Source organism: Mastomys coucha, unplaced genomic scaffold (assembly GCF_008632895.1).
Source record: "Mastomys coucha isolate ucsf_1 unplaced genomic scaffold, UCSF_Mcou_1 pScaffold12, whole genome shotgun sequence".
Lineage (NCBI taxonomy): Eukaryota > Metazoa > Chordata > Mammalia > Rodentia > Muridae > Mastomys > Mastomys coucha.
The window spans coordinates 15,020,856-15,034,646 of NW_022196894.1; the positions used below are offsets into that span (position 1 = coordinate 15,020,856).

At 52.4% G+C, this 13,791-nt stretch overlaps 1 protein-coding gene and 2 long non-coding RNA genes across 7 annotated transcripts; 1 reads left to right on the plus strand and 2 right to left on the minus strand.

The window, feature by feature from the left end:
• Positions 1-472: 472 nt before the first annotated feature.
• LOC116086317 lies at positions 473-2,304 on the minus strand. The gene is made up of 3 exons (XR_004116870.1): positions 2,024-2,304; positions 909-1,123; positions 473-830 (listed from the first exon to the last, which is right to left on the minus strand). It is a non-coding gene; the product is annotated as an uncharacterized LOC116086317 (long non-coding RNA).
• Positions 2,305-2,635: 331 nt separating this feature from the next.
• Positions 2,636-6,116, minus strand: LOC116086316. Its single transcript, XR_004116869.1, has 3 exons — positions 5,967-6,116; positions 3,653-3,765; positions 2,636-3,480 (listed from the first exon to the last, which is right to left on the minus strand). It is a non-coding gene; the product is annotated as an uncharacterized LOC116086316 (long non-coding RNA).
• A 4,730-nt stretch (positions 6,117-10,846) lies between these two features.
• Positions 10,847-13,374, plus strand: Ccdc188 (coiled-coil domain containing 188). 5 transcript variants are annotated; one of them, XM_031363341.1, is made up of 8 exons: positions 10,868-11,533; positions 11,653-11,970; positions 12,048-12,104; positions 12,187-12,246; positions 12,349-12,413; positions 12,544-12,595; positions 12,854-12,903; positions 12,987-13,298. In XM_031363341.1, the coding sequence occupies exons 1-8, from the start codon at positions 11,006-11,008 to the stop codon at positions 13,171-13,173; spliced, it is 1,317 nt and encodes a 438-aa protein (XP_031219201.1). In that variant the 5' UTR covers positions 10,868-11,005; the 3' UTR covers positions 13,174-13,298. The 5 variants fall into 5 exon arrangements, 4 of the variants coding, with proteins under 4 accessions (XP_031219199.1, XP_031219201.1, XP_031219200.1 ...); XM_031363342.1 differs by having other exon boundaries at positions 10,870-11,533; positions 11,653-11,760; XR_004116690.1 differs by having other exon boundaries at positions 10,847-11,533; positions 12,048-12,246; positions 12,349-12,441; positions 12,987-13,054.
• Positions 13,375-13,791: the final 417 nt, after the last annotated feature.

Consider the following 13,791-nt stretch of genomic DNA (forward strand, 5'->3'; position numbering starts at 1 on the left):
GGAAGAAGAAAGAAGAAGGAAGAAAAAGAGGAGGGGGTGGAGGTGGAGGAAGAGGAGCGGAAGGAGGAAGGGCTCATTAGGCTGAGGCAGAAAGAACATGGGGATGTCTCTAAGCCAGTCCTTGTCCTTGTGCTCTCTTTGCATTACCTCCTCCCATAAATGGCTCTGTTAGATGTCTGTCACCTGCAGTGTCATGGAGTCTCCTAAGCAGCCTCAAACTGAGTGTGGACTCGTCAACATGGAGATATGATGGGAAGGAAAGGGGGATGATGGTCACTATGAGTTGGTGGTGGTTGAGGAAATGGTGATGTTGATGGTGATGGTGGTGCTGTGGTGATGATGGTGATGGTGATAATCGAGGTGAGCTGAGCATGGTGGTGAATGAGTTTAAGTCTAGAATTGGGGAGGCAGAGGCAGAATGATCTCTGTGAGTTAAAGGCTAGCCTGATCTACATAGTGAGTTCCAGGACAGCCAGGGCTATACAGAGACACTATATTAACAACAACAGCAAAAAGTGATAGTGGAGGTTGTGGTGGTAGGGATGGTAACAGATGAGGTGGTGATGGTGTTGGTGATGCAGGCAGAGATCGTGGGGATGGTGATGACGATGGAGATCATGGCAGTGGTGGAAGGGATGGAGGTTGCATGGTAGGGCAGGGCACGTTCGTGGCCACAGCTGTCATGGTAAAGATGGATTCACCAAAGACCCAGCATCCCAGACAAGGGCATCCTCTGCCTCCCAGCATGGCTTGGCTAGCCTTCTCTTGTCCGACTGGCTGCTCCTGCAGGTATCCTGCAGCTCATGACAGGGCAGTTAGTGTATCTTGAGCTTAAAAAGAACATTTAATCTGGGTTAAAAATAAATATGTGCAATTATTGGAAAGGAAAAAGATAGGCTAGTACTTACTGCAAGTGATCAGCAGGTAATTACCCTGGGAAGGTCTCCTTTCAGGACACTGGGAACCATCCTTCTCTCCCTCCTGTCAGCCTCAGTGGAAGCTAATAGTCAAACTTTGCAGGGAACCAGTGGTGGTGGACACCTTTAATCCCAGATCTCTGAGTTAGAGGCCAGCCTGGTCTACAGAGCAAGTTCCAGGACAGCCAGGACTTCACAGAGAAATCCTGTCTCAAAAAAAAAAAGATAAAATCCATTTGCCTAGCACCCTTAGAAGGCCATTCCCTTACATCCTTCAGTGGTGTGGCATACCCCCACAATGATGCCCATAGCAACCCTCTCTTGCTCATTGGCACTGTGACTCCGGATGGTGAGGGAGGGAGGACCAGTAGTAGCGGCTGTGTCCCTGGGTCTCTATGTAAAATGATAGGGATGTCTTCCTCCCCCAGACCTGGATCCAAGCCCACGTGCCTCTTCCTGCTTACCCGGAGGTGGCTTCATGTCCCCATGCTCTCTGATAGTATGACAACAAAGTCAACAGCCCCAGAAAGCAGGATGGAGGCTGGGCCTGCTCCTGTGGAACCCACTGGGTCTTGCCACTGGGCTGAGGGAGCCAGAGCCAGAACCACAGCAACTTAGAGACCCAAAAGAAGCTGTGCCCAGTTCACCCTCAACTAAGACTCCAGGTCCTGCTATAGCATGTCCAGGGCTCCACCCTGGGTCCAACTTAAGAGCCTTGGGTTCCCAGTGAGACCCAGCAGCCCCAGCAGCCTGGAGCCTCAAATGTGTCCTCTCTGGCGTGCTCTGTCAGGCTACCCTCATCCCATCTCTCCTTGTGCATTCCCTCCTCTCTCCTCTCCTGACTATACTGTGCCCTCCTCTAGAGCCAGCATCAAGGTCATCAAGAGATTTGGGCTCCCGTAGATGACCCAGCCCTGACCCCTGGGTGGCACAGGCCCAGCCTCGATGAGTGCCTGGCCACTGAGTATGATGAGTGGCCTGGAGCGGCTGTTGTAATTAGTGTGAACCTGCTTCATTTGCCAGGGAGGAAAATCCCATCTTGGAAACACACGTCGGATGCAAGTTCAATTTTACCCAAGAGGCCATAAAACCCCTTTTCCAATCACCTGGTACTGTTGGCTGCCAGCAATGTTAATCCTGGAGATGTTATTTAGAGCTGAGACATCACTTGGGGGTGCAGAGATCAGGTCCTAGCCCCTCCCTGAGAAGCCCTGGTTGCTCCTGCAGAGGCTCCAGAAGATAGATGATTGAAGATCTCCAGAGGTGGGCTCACTGGCAGGTGAGGAGACTGAGAACCCAGACGGCTGCAGAGACTGCCATACATGGGGTACTTCGGCCCCACTGGTCTATAGACATTGTCCTTCTGGTCCCTAATCACCAGCCTGCACCATCCTCCCTCCCAAGATTGGGACCATCTTCCAGCCTATCATTAAAAATCGTTTTCTTGATTACCGGGGTAACAATGAAAACAAGTAATTGAATCTTCAAGAAATTACCATTTTTATAACTCGTGCCTAGTTCCTGAGATAAATTAAACATCTCTCTCATATCGCAAGCAGCTTCTGGCACATGAACAGGGGGCTGAGAGTGCCCTTTATCACTGATACAGGCTTCAGGGAGAAGATGCTGCTGTCTCCCGGGAGGCCTGGCGGCTTCTCCTAGCTAGCCTGTGTGGTGAGGCAGCCACCAGCTAGCCATAGGGAGGGTGGGTTGTGGGATCACTAGGTCCTCAGCTGCCTGGTCGGGTGAGGTTTGGGGGGGCGGGCGGGGCGCAGCAGGAGGATCATTGTAGCCACGCTCCCTCCAAAACACAAGACCTCTGGCTCGAAGCTTTCTAGGGAGTCTGGCCCAGGAAGCTTGAAGAAATGAGGCTGGGGATGGGGCAGAGGTGGGAGCTGCAGGTAGGAGGGCAGTACGTTGAGGAGAGCACAGCGAGCAAGATGTGTAGGAGCAGTGAGGAATGGGGCCAGAAAGCAGGGACCGGGAAGGTGGAAAGGCGTCACCCACAGCATAGCAAGACCAGAATTTACTCTCATACTTCGCTTTGGTTAAAGGCAGCCAGGCCCACCTGGCCCAGATAACTCAAAGTCAGGCCCCTGAGAGGGTGCTGAGAGTGCTCCCACTCAGGAGTGGCCAGGTGAACTGGGTGGGAGTGAGGAAGTGGGCGCTTAGCAGGTGGAAGAAGCCTGTAGGATTGTCGAGAGGGCTTGCAGCAGTGGTGGGCACTATGCTGGTAGACAAACTCTTGCTGGCTGAGGGAAGAGAGGCTATAGGCTCCAGACTCAGGGAGAACTTTTATGCACTTGCCAGCCGTGCTCAACAGAACCGGCTTTAAATAGGGGGCACATAGAAGCCCCCCAGAGGCAAGAGAGGAGGCAAGAGTCACAGCGTAGAGAGATGATTTGCTATCTAGATGGGAGGAAGGGTAGCTTACAGAGAAGTCTCCCATGTTGCCATCTAGACAGACTCTCAAAGGCTGGGGTCACCAGGAGCATGGAACTCTGGCTCGCAAAGCTGTGGTTCCACCTCCACAGTGGGCAGGGAGACCTTTAGACAGCGCCCTCTGGTGAAAGAGGTGGGAAGTGCAACAGGGAGTTACCGTAAAGGCAGCATTTTGAGGGCCGGGTGTGCCGCGCCAGCAAATGTGTCCCCACCCCCGAACCCCAATCGCCCCCTCTTTACTCAGGGCTTCATCATCTTGAAAAAGCTCTGTCATCCAAAGGCTCAAGGCTCACCTGGAGGCTCTGAAGGAGTCTCATGATCAGCTTGTCCACTTCCTGTCACTGGCACCATGCTGGGATGAGGAGCCATGGCAGCCCCACATCATAGGGCACAAATATACTAGAGTCTATGGATGAGAGGGGCATCCTATTTGGGTACAGAGATGGGCTAACCTTACACTCCCACTCCATCCCAGGAGGGCAGAGCCCAGACTTTTGGTCCAGCCCTGTGGATTGAGGTAGAACCTTGTCCAGAGCCTGAAGACATCAACCAAGCCTTAATCACCTGGGCGGAGCGGGCTAAGGCTGAAAGCCCTAATAAAGTGCAGGAAAATGTCAGTCTAGGCTCTGGGCTCTACACTGAATCTCCTCCACAGAGACCTGTCCCCAGTCCGCGAGTAAACACGTGTACACCTTAAAGCCTTGTCAGACACAGCTTTAAGCACTATGTACTCACTCCAGGCCCAGCCTCCAGGTTCTCCACCCCAGACCAAAAGCAGAGTCCCAGCACCCTGAGGGTGTCCATCACCTAGCAGGTGGTCCCCATCCTCCTAGAGAACACCTTGGAGCCCCCGGGCTACTCTCAGCCAATGTATCAAAGACCTGGTATTACAGCAGTCCCACATGCTGGCTGGGACCATCCTGACCTGCCCTGATTACATAGCCCTGGGACTCCTTTTCCTGTGACTGCCCTGTCTGTGACAGACAGAAGTCAATCCAGAGCTGACCTTAGGACAGATGGAATACCGCTGCGCAGTGCTGGGAAAGTCTAGGACAGCTTGCTTCAAACTAAGCTTTCCTCCCAGAGCTTTAACCTCTGGAATTGAGAATTCCCAGAAGACCTCGAGAAACCAGCCCACCTAGTGCCCCCTTGGCGGAGATAAGACATGGAGACAGGATCTCACTGTGTTAAACAGTGGGGAAAGGAGCACCCTCAAACCAGTAAGAGCTGTGACCATATGGCTACCCCTCATGGAAACCACAGACCTAAGTGGGGGTGGATGCTTTGTGCCTGCTCTATCGCTTCTGCGGCACAAGTTTCAGCCTGGTGGACTCTTCAATTTCTTCCTACCCTGTCTACGCTGGGTGCTGGATTCCCAAGCATCTGTGCCTGGTGCAGGGTTGAAGCACCATCTGGTGGCCGGTCTAGGAACTGCAGTCTACTCCTGCTCTGCCTGACACCAGCATCCAGAAGCCAGCTTTTGGCAGCTTACAGTGACCTCTCATTTGTCCACAGTCCCACTTTAACCTGAGGGTCTTTATGCCATCAGGATACAGAAATAGGCCTTTGGGGTTTACAGCCTGGCACTGTTGCCTGCGCCAACAGGTAGGCCAGTATCTATCAAGAGTGGGGTCAGATAGAACAGAACAGGAGAGACAAGAACCCAGGTTCTAGCCCCTGACCACCAGGCAGCCCGTTCATGCTGACTTTCTGGACACCACTATCCATCTGGAAGTAACAAGAGAAGATATCTGACTCCTAAGAAAGGAGGGGGTCCTCAGCTTGGGGAGGGATGCTCACACCCAGCAACCTCGTGGAGCACAGGAGCATGGTGGTCAGTATGCCATCTCCCAGAATGAGGCCTCAGAGCCCGCAACACCCTGGAATGATGGCTATCTATTGGGACTGTGTCTTTCATGAGGGTTGTCTTTAGCACTCTTATTATCTTTCTGATTATTAAAGTTAACATGAGTGGATGGGGGCTGGAGAGATGGCTCAGCGGTTAAGAGCACTGATTGCTCTTCCAAAGGTCCTGAGTTCAAATCCCAGCAACCGCATGGTGGCTCACAACCATCTGTAAAGAGATCTGATGCCCTCCTCTGGTGTGTCTGAAGACAGCTACTTAAACATACTTACATATAATAATAAATCTTAAAAAAAATATGAGTGGTTAAGAGCAATGACTGCTCTTCCAGAGGTCCTGAGTTCAATTTCCAGCAATCACATGGTGTGGCTCACAATCATCTGTAATGGGATCCAATGCCCTCTTCTGGTGTGTCTGAAGACAGCTACAGGGTACTCATAAATAAAATTTAAAAATTCTTTTTTTAAAAAAAAGTTAAAAACATGAACAGTGGCTTCCAGAGAGTGACCACAGAAGAGAGAGACAAATGGCCTGTCACTATATACATCCTGGAAGCATAAAGGCCATGTCTGGTACTGAGCACCCCACAGGTGTACCTTCCCTCCCAGAGCTTTAACCTCTGGAATTGGGAATTCCTAGAAGACCTCAAGGACACAACCTACCTAGTGCCCTCTTTGTGGGGATAAAACATGGAGACAGGATCTCACTGTATCCTAGGTTGGCCTCAAACTCATGGCATTTACCTTACACAATCCTGATACACACAAGCATGAAGCAGCATGCATAGTTCTAAGGCCTTCTTTTGCCGACACTGTGGTCCCAGGACCCAGCTTGCTCTGCACCTTCCACTCCCTGCAGACTGGAGAAGGCAGAGGAGGTCACACAGCTCTCAGAAACTCATGTCTACTTTGCCAGGAAAAGAGGCCTAGCAGCCCCTACCTTCTAGCCCTGAGGTGTCCTTGATCACACAAACCACTTCATCCCTCATCTGCCCCTCTGGCTATGAGTCTAAGGACTCCTGGAAGGTCGCAGGCCATGACTCAGAGCCAAGTGTCATCTTGCCTCTCTAACAGAGCAAAGAAGAGCTCATGCCTTGGCTACACCCTAGGTCCTGGAAAAGAGATGAAAGGACTGGCCAGAGTCCTGAGTGACAGGGTAATAATCCCAAGGCTGCTCCAGGAATGCCTGCAAAACCCCAGGCGCATTCATCCAGGGTCTGTAGGATCCTCTAGTCCCATGCAGGGCGCTTTGGGGCTGCAAGCGGAGAGAACAGACTAGGTGGGTAAGGGCCAGAAGTCCAGGTTAAAAGTACAGAAATAAGAATCTCTTATGGGTGTGGCTGGCTCTATGACTGAGTTCTACTCAGGCCCTGAAATGAGCATGGGTCACTGAGTGTCAAAGCCACAGTGAGTGAAGTAGAATCTGCCTATATGGCCCTGACTTCATCTCAGGCCAGCTGTAGGCAAGACACTCTGGACAGCACAGTCCTCCTCTCTCCTCTCTCCTCAGCATCCCCTAGGCACCAGCAGGGATGGGGGAGGGATGGTGTGAGTGTGTCTGGATAGCTAGCCCCTTACCACTACTTCAGGCTCCTCAAGGCCATCTGGGCGTCATGGCAATGTGGGCAGGAAGCGGCTGCCATGGCAACTGGTGTCCAGGGAAATGTGCTGCCTAGCAACAGGGGCTAGGGCCACTCTAGCTCCTCACAGCACACTCTAGTGTCCCACACTTTCCATGTGTCTGTGATTCTAGGGCCCCCACCCAACACAGACTCAGCCCTTCTTCTGCATGAAACTGGGGCTTCACACAGACCCTCACCCGGCCTCACACACCGATCTGTAGGGCATTTAACATACTAGCACAAGCTCTTGCTCAAGGTGGAGCCGGCTACGCTGCAGACTCTGGGCTCTTCTCTCCTACTAGACTCCCTCACCTCTCAGGACACTCTGGAGCTCAAGAGCTTACAAGGACCATGGAGAAAGGGGGAGGAGGCATCTTCGGGTCTGTCTGAAAGAAACCAGTCTTCCAGATAGGGCACAGCCCAAGCCAAGGTAAGGTGATCAGAGATCATCGGGTTCCGGGTTAAGGTAGGCACCTAAGATCTCAGAACGTATGAGTACCTGGAGTACCCTCAGTCATGGACGCATGGCTGCTCAGTAACTGTAGCCCACCCTGAGCACTTGGAGCTGTAACGTGAGGATCCTAGCCTTTGTGTGGTACTAACAGGACAGCATCCTGAGTGTCTATTGGGCTCTTACCAAGTCTGGAGACTCACAATATAGTACGAAGACACCACTACTACCATTGCCAGCTACTCAGAGCCTTTGCTGAGGCTGCTCCTACTTACCAGTCACCTCACACCAAATGTTATCCAAGGGCCTTCCTGGGCTCCCACCTCTGAGATCATCATAGCCTGGTAACCATGAAACCCCGGAGAGGAACAAACAGGCAGAGGGCTTAGAAGACCCTCCAGGGACCTGAGTAGGCAGCTGCTGAGTGCTTTAGGACATGCTGAGGCAACTCCAGGCCCCTCCTATTGTGTGACTGCCAGTCTCTATCTGTACTGAGTGTATAGATACATCCTATTCTGGAAAAATGCAGAACTTCGGCTTGTGTGCCAGCTGGGCCCCACCAGAGCTCTCATTGTAGCACACACCAGCTCCTCCACCACAGGTTTCAGTGGCCCCTGATGGATATCCATTCCAGGTCTGCAAGACAACAGGAGAGGGGGACCCAGAGTTCCAAACAGATGGGAAAAACAGGAGAGTTTCTTCCGTGAAACTGAAAGCGGGGCCCAGCTAACTCAGGGATACACCTGGCTGGGAAGCAGGGACTGGCTGCGGGCAAGCTTGGACTCCAATACCGATTATGGAAGCTGTCAACAGAATTCCTTGGCAAACTCAAACTCCCTAGGTCTCATCATTCCAGATATCAGAACTGGAGCAGAAAGATGCGTGGCAAGAGCCTTCCTTCTTGGATCTGGACCATCCATCCCTATGGTTTAATGGAAGAAAATACCTGTTACCTTTCTGAATTCCTTCATAAACAGAGATAGAAAAAAAATAACAGACAGATCTTTATTAGAAGAGTGTCTGCTGAGAAGTCCCAAGATCAAGAATAAAGGAAAATAGAACCAAAGAACCGTAGGGGGAAAGAAAAAGTCGGCAGCAAAAGGTCTTGTTCTTCTCCAAAAACACTGCATCCTGAAAAGAGAACAAGGTACCCTGAGAAAGAAGAGGCATTGGGAGACTCACAGTGACCTCAGGTGATGAAAAAATATCACCAGTGAGATTCAAAGTTGTCAAGAAAAAGCATCATGTGTTACATAACCCTTTGGTCAATTATAGGCAATATGTGGTCCCATAAGAATGCATAATAGGGAGCCGGGCAATGGTGGCACACACCTTAAATCCCAGCACTTGGGAGGCAGAGGCAGGCGGATTTCTGAGTTCGAGGCCAGCCTGGTCTACAGAGTGAGTTTCAGGACAGCCGGGGCTATACAGAGAAACCGTGTCTCGAAAAACCAAAAACCAAAAACAAACAAACAAAAGATGTATAGTAGGATGGAGGGGAGGGGAGAGGGAAAGTGGTGATGAGGTGTGAAGTAAGTGACTTAATTTTAAAACAGACAGACAGACAAACAATATTTAATAGCAAGGACTGGAAATATAAATCAATGGTAGATGCTTGCTTATTGGGTGCAAAGCCCTGCATGTCATCTCCATCACTGCTAAGAAAATGTTGGTAATTAGAAACTCACATCAACTCATTATGCTCTGGCATCATGACATAACATATCCCTTACACTTGTACTAGAAATGGCAAGAATACACCATTGCATGGTCAGTGGAAGACAGTACAGAGCCCAGTACTACAAAATGACAATAAATGCCTATGCTGACTGTTAACACATTTACAATAGGACACTTTTTGTTATTTTAGTGTGTTCTTTGTGTTTGTGTTTTTAAAAGGCTTTCCTGTCAAATGCAGCTGGAGTAAGCTGAGACCATTCTCTGGTGTCTTGTGATTTTGTGTCTCTCACCGGCACACTGCCCTGCTCTCCCTCAGTCTCACACTGCTCCACTCAGCAACCAAGAAGCAGTGGGTTCTTCACAACCAGGTTCCACATGGCCCAGCTGTGTAGGATACGGCACCATCTAGGCTTACACATGTGGGCTTCAGAATGCCAAATCGCCTACTGGCAAATTCTTCAGAAAGCACCCCATCTGTAATGGCACTAGGCTGTGTATAAAGTGAGAGAAGGGCTAAGACAGCCCGGCTGGTGGCAAAACACTTGCCAGTGAAGCCTGGGGACCTGAGACTGATCCCTGGAAATCCTGTAAAAAGCCAGGGGTGATGGCGCACAGTCCCAGTCCCAGTGCAGATCTGGCCAGGGTTGGCTGGCCAGCTATCCTCCTTTAATAAGGTCCCAGTGAGAGACTCTGTCTCAAAAAAAAAAACAAAAAAAAAAAAACAAAAAAACAAAACACATCTGACAGTCTCTTCTAGCTCAATGGACACAAGGCATGCAAGCAAGCAGGCAAAACACATATACACAGAATAAATTATTGGTTTTAAAGTAAAAGAGAGCTGGGACTTAAAGGAATTGACATACAAATATCCAAGCCACATAGAAGAGACCCAGAGTTCCAAACAAATGGGAAAATCAGAAGAGATTTCATCAGTGAAATATTGCAACCCCCAAATGGAACATTGATGGGATGCAGAGATGGCTTAGCAGTTAAAAGCAGTTGCTGCTCTTGCAGAAGGCCAGAGGCCAGTTCCCAGTACCCACAGCAAGTTGGTTCAGAACCACCTGTAACTGCAGTCTCATGGGATCCAGCACTGTCTTCTGGGTCCTGTGTGCATCTGCACACGCGTGTATACACACAGAGGCAGGGTGGGACGGAGAGGGATGAAGGGAGGGAGGGAGGGAGAGAGAGAGGACTAAAAAAATACATTCGCTATTAAAATTAGAAAACAGAACAGCTAGGGAGAAGCTCAGGGAGGAGATGTTTACCTTGTACACAAAAGACTCTAGATTGCACTGCGAATAAATAAAGCGTGTAACATGGCCCCTGAGCACCCAGAACTATGGGTAGCAAGACATGCGTCAGCATGGACCTGTAGGGTCAAAGAGGGTGTTCAAGTTCACTGGAGGGGCGGCAGACAGCATCCTCAGACTGGCATTCCACACCAAGTCAGAGTAAGACGCCTGTAGCCCCATGTGTCCTGTCAGCTGTCCCGACTCCTACACATGAGCACAGGTATGATTTAACCCTTCTGAGCTTGGCTCAGAAGCAGCTCACTGGCAACTTTACTGGTCCTGAGGGCATAATCAAAGGGGCGGAGTCTCGATGAACTCAGCTGGTCATTTTTACTCCGCTAGATCCTGACAGGGACACGAAGTGGAGGGCCTTGAACCTGGAGTTGGGATAGCTGCCATTTTGCCACATGTGATTTCTCCAAGAGCTCAGCTTTTTCCAGAGCCAGCCTTCTGAGAACGAATGGGCACCATGAACCTTTCTCCACACACAGAGAAAGAAAAGACATAGTGGCAGAGGCTTTGGGGCCAATGAGAGCTGGGCAGAGGCAGGAGTAGCTCACTCTCCTCCCTTCAGCCCCAGCCCATTGTGACCTCCCTGACTGTACCCAGGCCTTTGTGACTGTCACCCTGGGTAGACTTGTGAGCCAGAGTGACATCCAAAGTGCCCTCAAAGAGAGTGGCAGGTTAGCCAGGCCAGAGCCTGGTCCTGGGGTCTGGAACGGGTCACAGGGACCAATGGAGGGGCCGAAACCCCTGGAACCCCGTAGACACACTCACCCCCAGCGTCCTCCAGCCCCAGTTTCAAGCAGCCATGGAGGATGCCTGGATCAGCCCTGTCAGGGATTTGTAAGGTGGCCCTGTCCGGTCCCCCTTCAGTCCACTCAGTCATTAGAGTCTTCCAGACCTTTCCCAGCTCCAGGGACAGGGAATGGGGGACCCAGAGTGGGAGGAGAAGCCCCTGGGATGTTTCTGTCAAGTGAACGGGACATCCAACGACAGAGGGCTCGAGAGCCAACAGGGGCCAGACAAGAAGGGGAGGCTGAGGTAGAGTGGGGCTGGCCCCTACATCCAGGGCATGAACAGGGGCTACCTAGGCAGACAGGATCTCCCACCTCAGGACCCAGACCCTGCCCATGCCCAACGCTACTGCCTAGAGGAAGGGCCACAGCTTCATCCACACCAGTTCCCACACAGCTTCAGGATGGGACACTGGGGTGTGCAGAGCAATCCTTTATGCAGCTGGAGCAGGAGAACCACTGTCTGGTGAGTGCATTCCACAGGCCAATAGACACTAGCTACTCCTCCGAGCGAGCCCCTGCCCTAGCCCATCTGCTTCAGCTTCCTTCCTGACCCCCCCCTCACCTTTCTGCCCCTTCCTCCAGAAAAGACAGAATCAGGACCTTCGGGAGCAACTGGGGGCCCTCCTGGGGCCAGGGCAGCAGTTCCTACCTTTATGTTCTGAGCACTCAAGCTGTACAGCCCTGGCCTGGGTAAGCGGGAGCACACACGGACCTGGACCCATGCAGTCCCGGACCCATGCAGCAGCACCTCCAGCTGTCCACACCCTTGGGCATGACCCAGGGGCTTTCCCACAGTCCCCCGAGTCAGCCACCCGGACCCTGGAAGACAGGGCACCTGTGCAGCTGTTGCAGCAGCAGGAGCTCTGCCCAGGGAAAGAGTACTTTGTGCGGCAGTCCCAGGTGGGCCCTGGGGAGAGGGGCTTGGCCTGGGGAACAGGGAGCAGGTTCCTGTGCCCACACTTCTCTTCCCCACCCAGAGTGAGCTGCAACAGATCCGATTATCCTTTGAGAGGAAGAAGATGGCCATTACAGAGGTGCCTGCTTGGTGGGAGGGAGCCCCTGCTATATATATCCTGTTCCTTGGGTATGATGCAGGCCTCAATTCCCTGCTCCCAGGTGTGGGACGGTGTGGCCGAGGTACACATGGCCCTGAACAACCAGGCCACCGGGCTCCTGGTAGGTCGTCAAAGGGCCATGGTAGGGATGATGGCCATGAGGGCCAGTGGGTATGGCACAGTGATGGGCCGGAGGACTGGCTCCACTTCCTCTGTCTCCTAGAACCTCAAGAAGGACATCCGGGGTGTGTTGGAGCAGATGGAAGACATCCAGCTGGAGATTCTGGGGTGATGCAGGGACCCCGGGCTGAGCCAGGTTGGGATGGGGTGGATCCTTCTCTGATCTTCAGTCCTGCAGAAGGGGTGGTGCCAGGCTGGAGGCAAGGGATGCATGATCCTGACAGTGTGCTTCCCCCAGGGAGAGGGCCCAATGCCGAACTCAAGCCAGGAAGCAGCAGCAAATGATGGAGGTAATTCCTGCTGACTCCAGTGTCCCCAACCATGGTAGTGCTAGGGAGATTCTGAGGAATGGACTTCAGGGACCAGGTCTCAGAGCCTGAGCCCAGTGGTTGCAATAGACTGTCCCTGGGAAGGGAGGGGAAACAAGTACAGCTGGGTTGACCTCACAATAGAGTGTTTATGGTGAGTACCTCAGGCTAGGGACCTGCGCTCCCCCAGGGTCCTGAAGGTACTGAGGACAGGCTCTGACCCATCCCCCTCCCTAACAGAAAGGCAGGCCACAGCTGGGATATTCCGAGAGCCTAAAGAACCACCTCTGGTAGGTCACTTTCTGGGCAGAGCCCAGTCCCCAAGGACCATCCCCATGGGTATTCCCTACCCCTTAACTGCCACTGCCTGCAGGCTGCTGGCCTTGAGGCTGCTGCTGGGTGCTCTGCTGGCCTGCACAGCGGCCTACATATACGTGGTGGACCCCACATCCTTCGAGGGGCTGGTGCCACCCCTGCTGAGCCGAGCTGCTGTCTGGAAGCTCAGGACCCTACTGGGTCCCTTCTTGCGCCTCGAGGTGGACGACTTCCTGCCTTTCTAGACCGGAAGCCCAGTGGCCCCAGCAAGGAGAAGGCCAGGTGGCTGGTGCTGCCCCAGGGGCCCAGGGGCCTTACTGGCCCTTGCCTACAGCACCACTGCACAAGGTCCCTACCAGGAGCTGCAGGAGAAGGGTGGAGGAGGGGCTAGTCCTGAGGGCTGGGCCTGCAGCTGGATATACAGTCATGACACACTTTGCATGTAAGCTTGTTTCCATGGAAACCGGAGCTTTGTGGGGCAAAGGTTTGGGAACTTTCTGAAGCACTCTGGTGGTAGGGTTTGGTGGTGGGACCCCTGCCTCAGATGCCAGTGTTGGCTTCTATATGCTCCCAAGTGTAATCCTCCACAAAGGCCTTGGAGCTTGAAGGTGTGGCAGGGTGGTCTTCTCTAGATAAACTGGGGAGTTAGGAGGGTACTCAGTGCTCCCCTGGACCAGACTCTCCCAGGAACTGTGGAAATGAGAGCCCTGAATCTGCTGACCCCTTCCTACCTTGTCAACTCTGCAGGGGCTCTCGACCTCTCAACCATGGCCCCTGTCTAACTCAGCCACCTGGCACACTGTCCAAGGCTAAAATCAGGGGACCCACATTGCTGGGCAGTGCCGTGGAGATGAACACAAAAA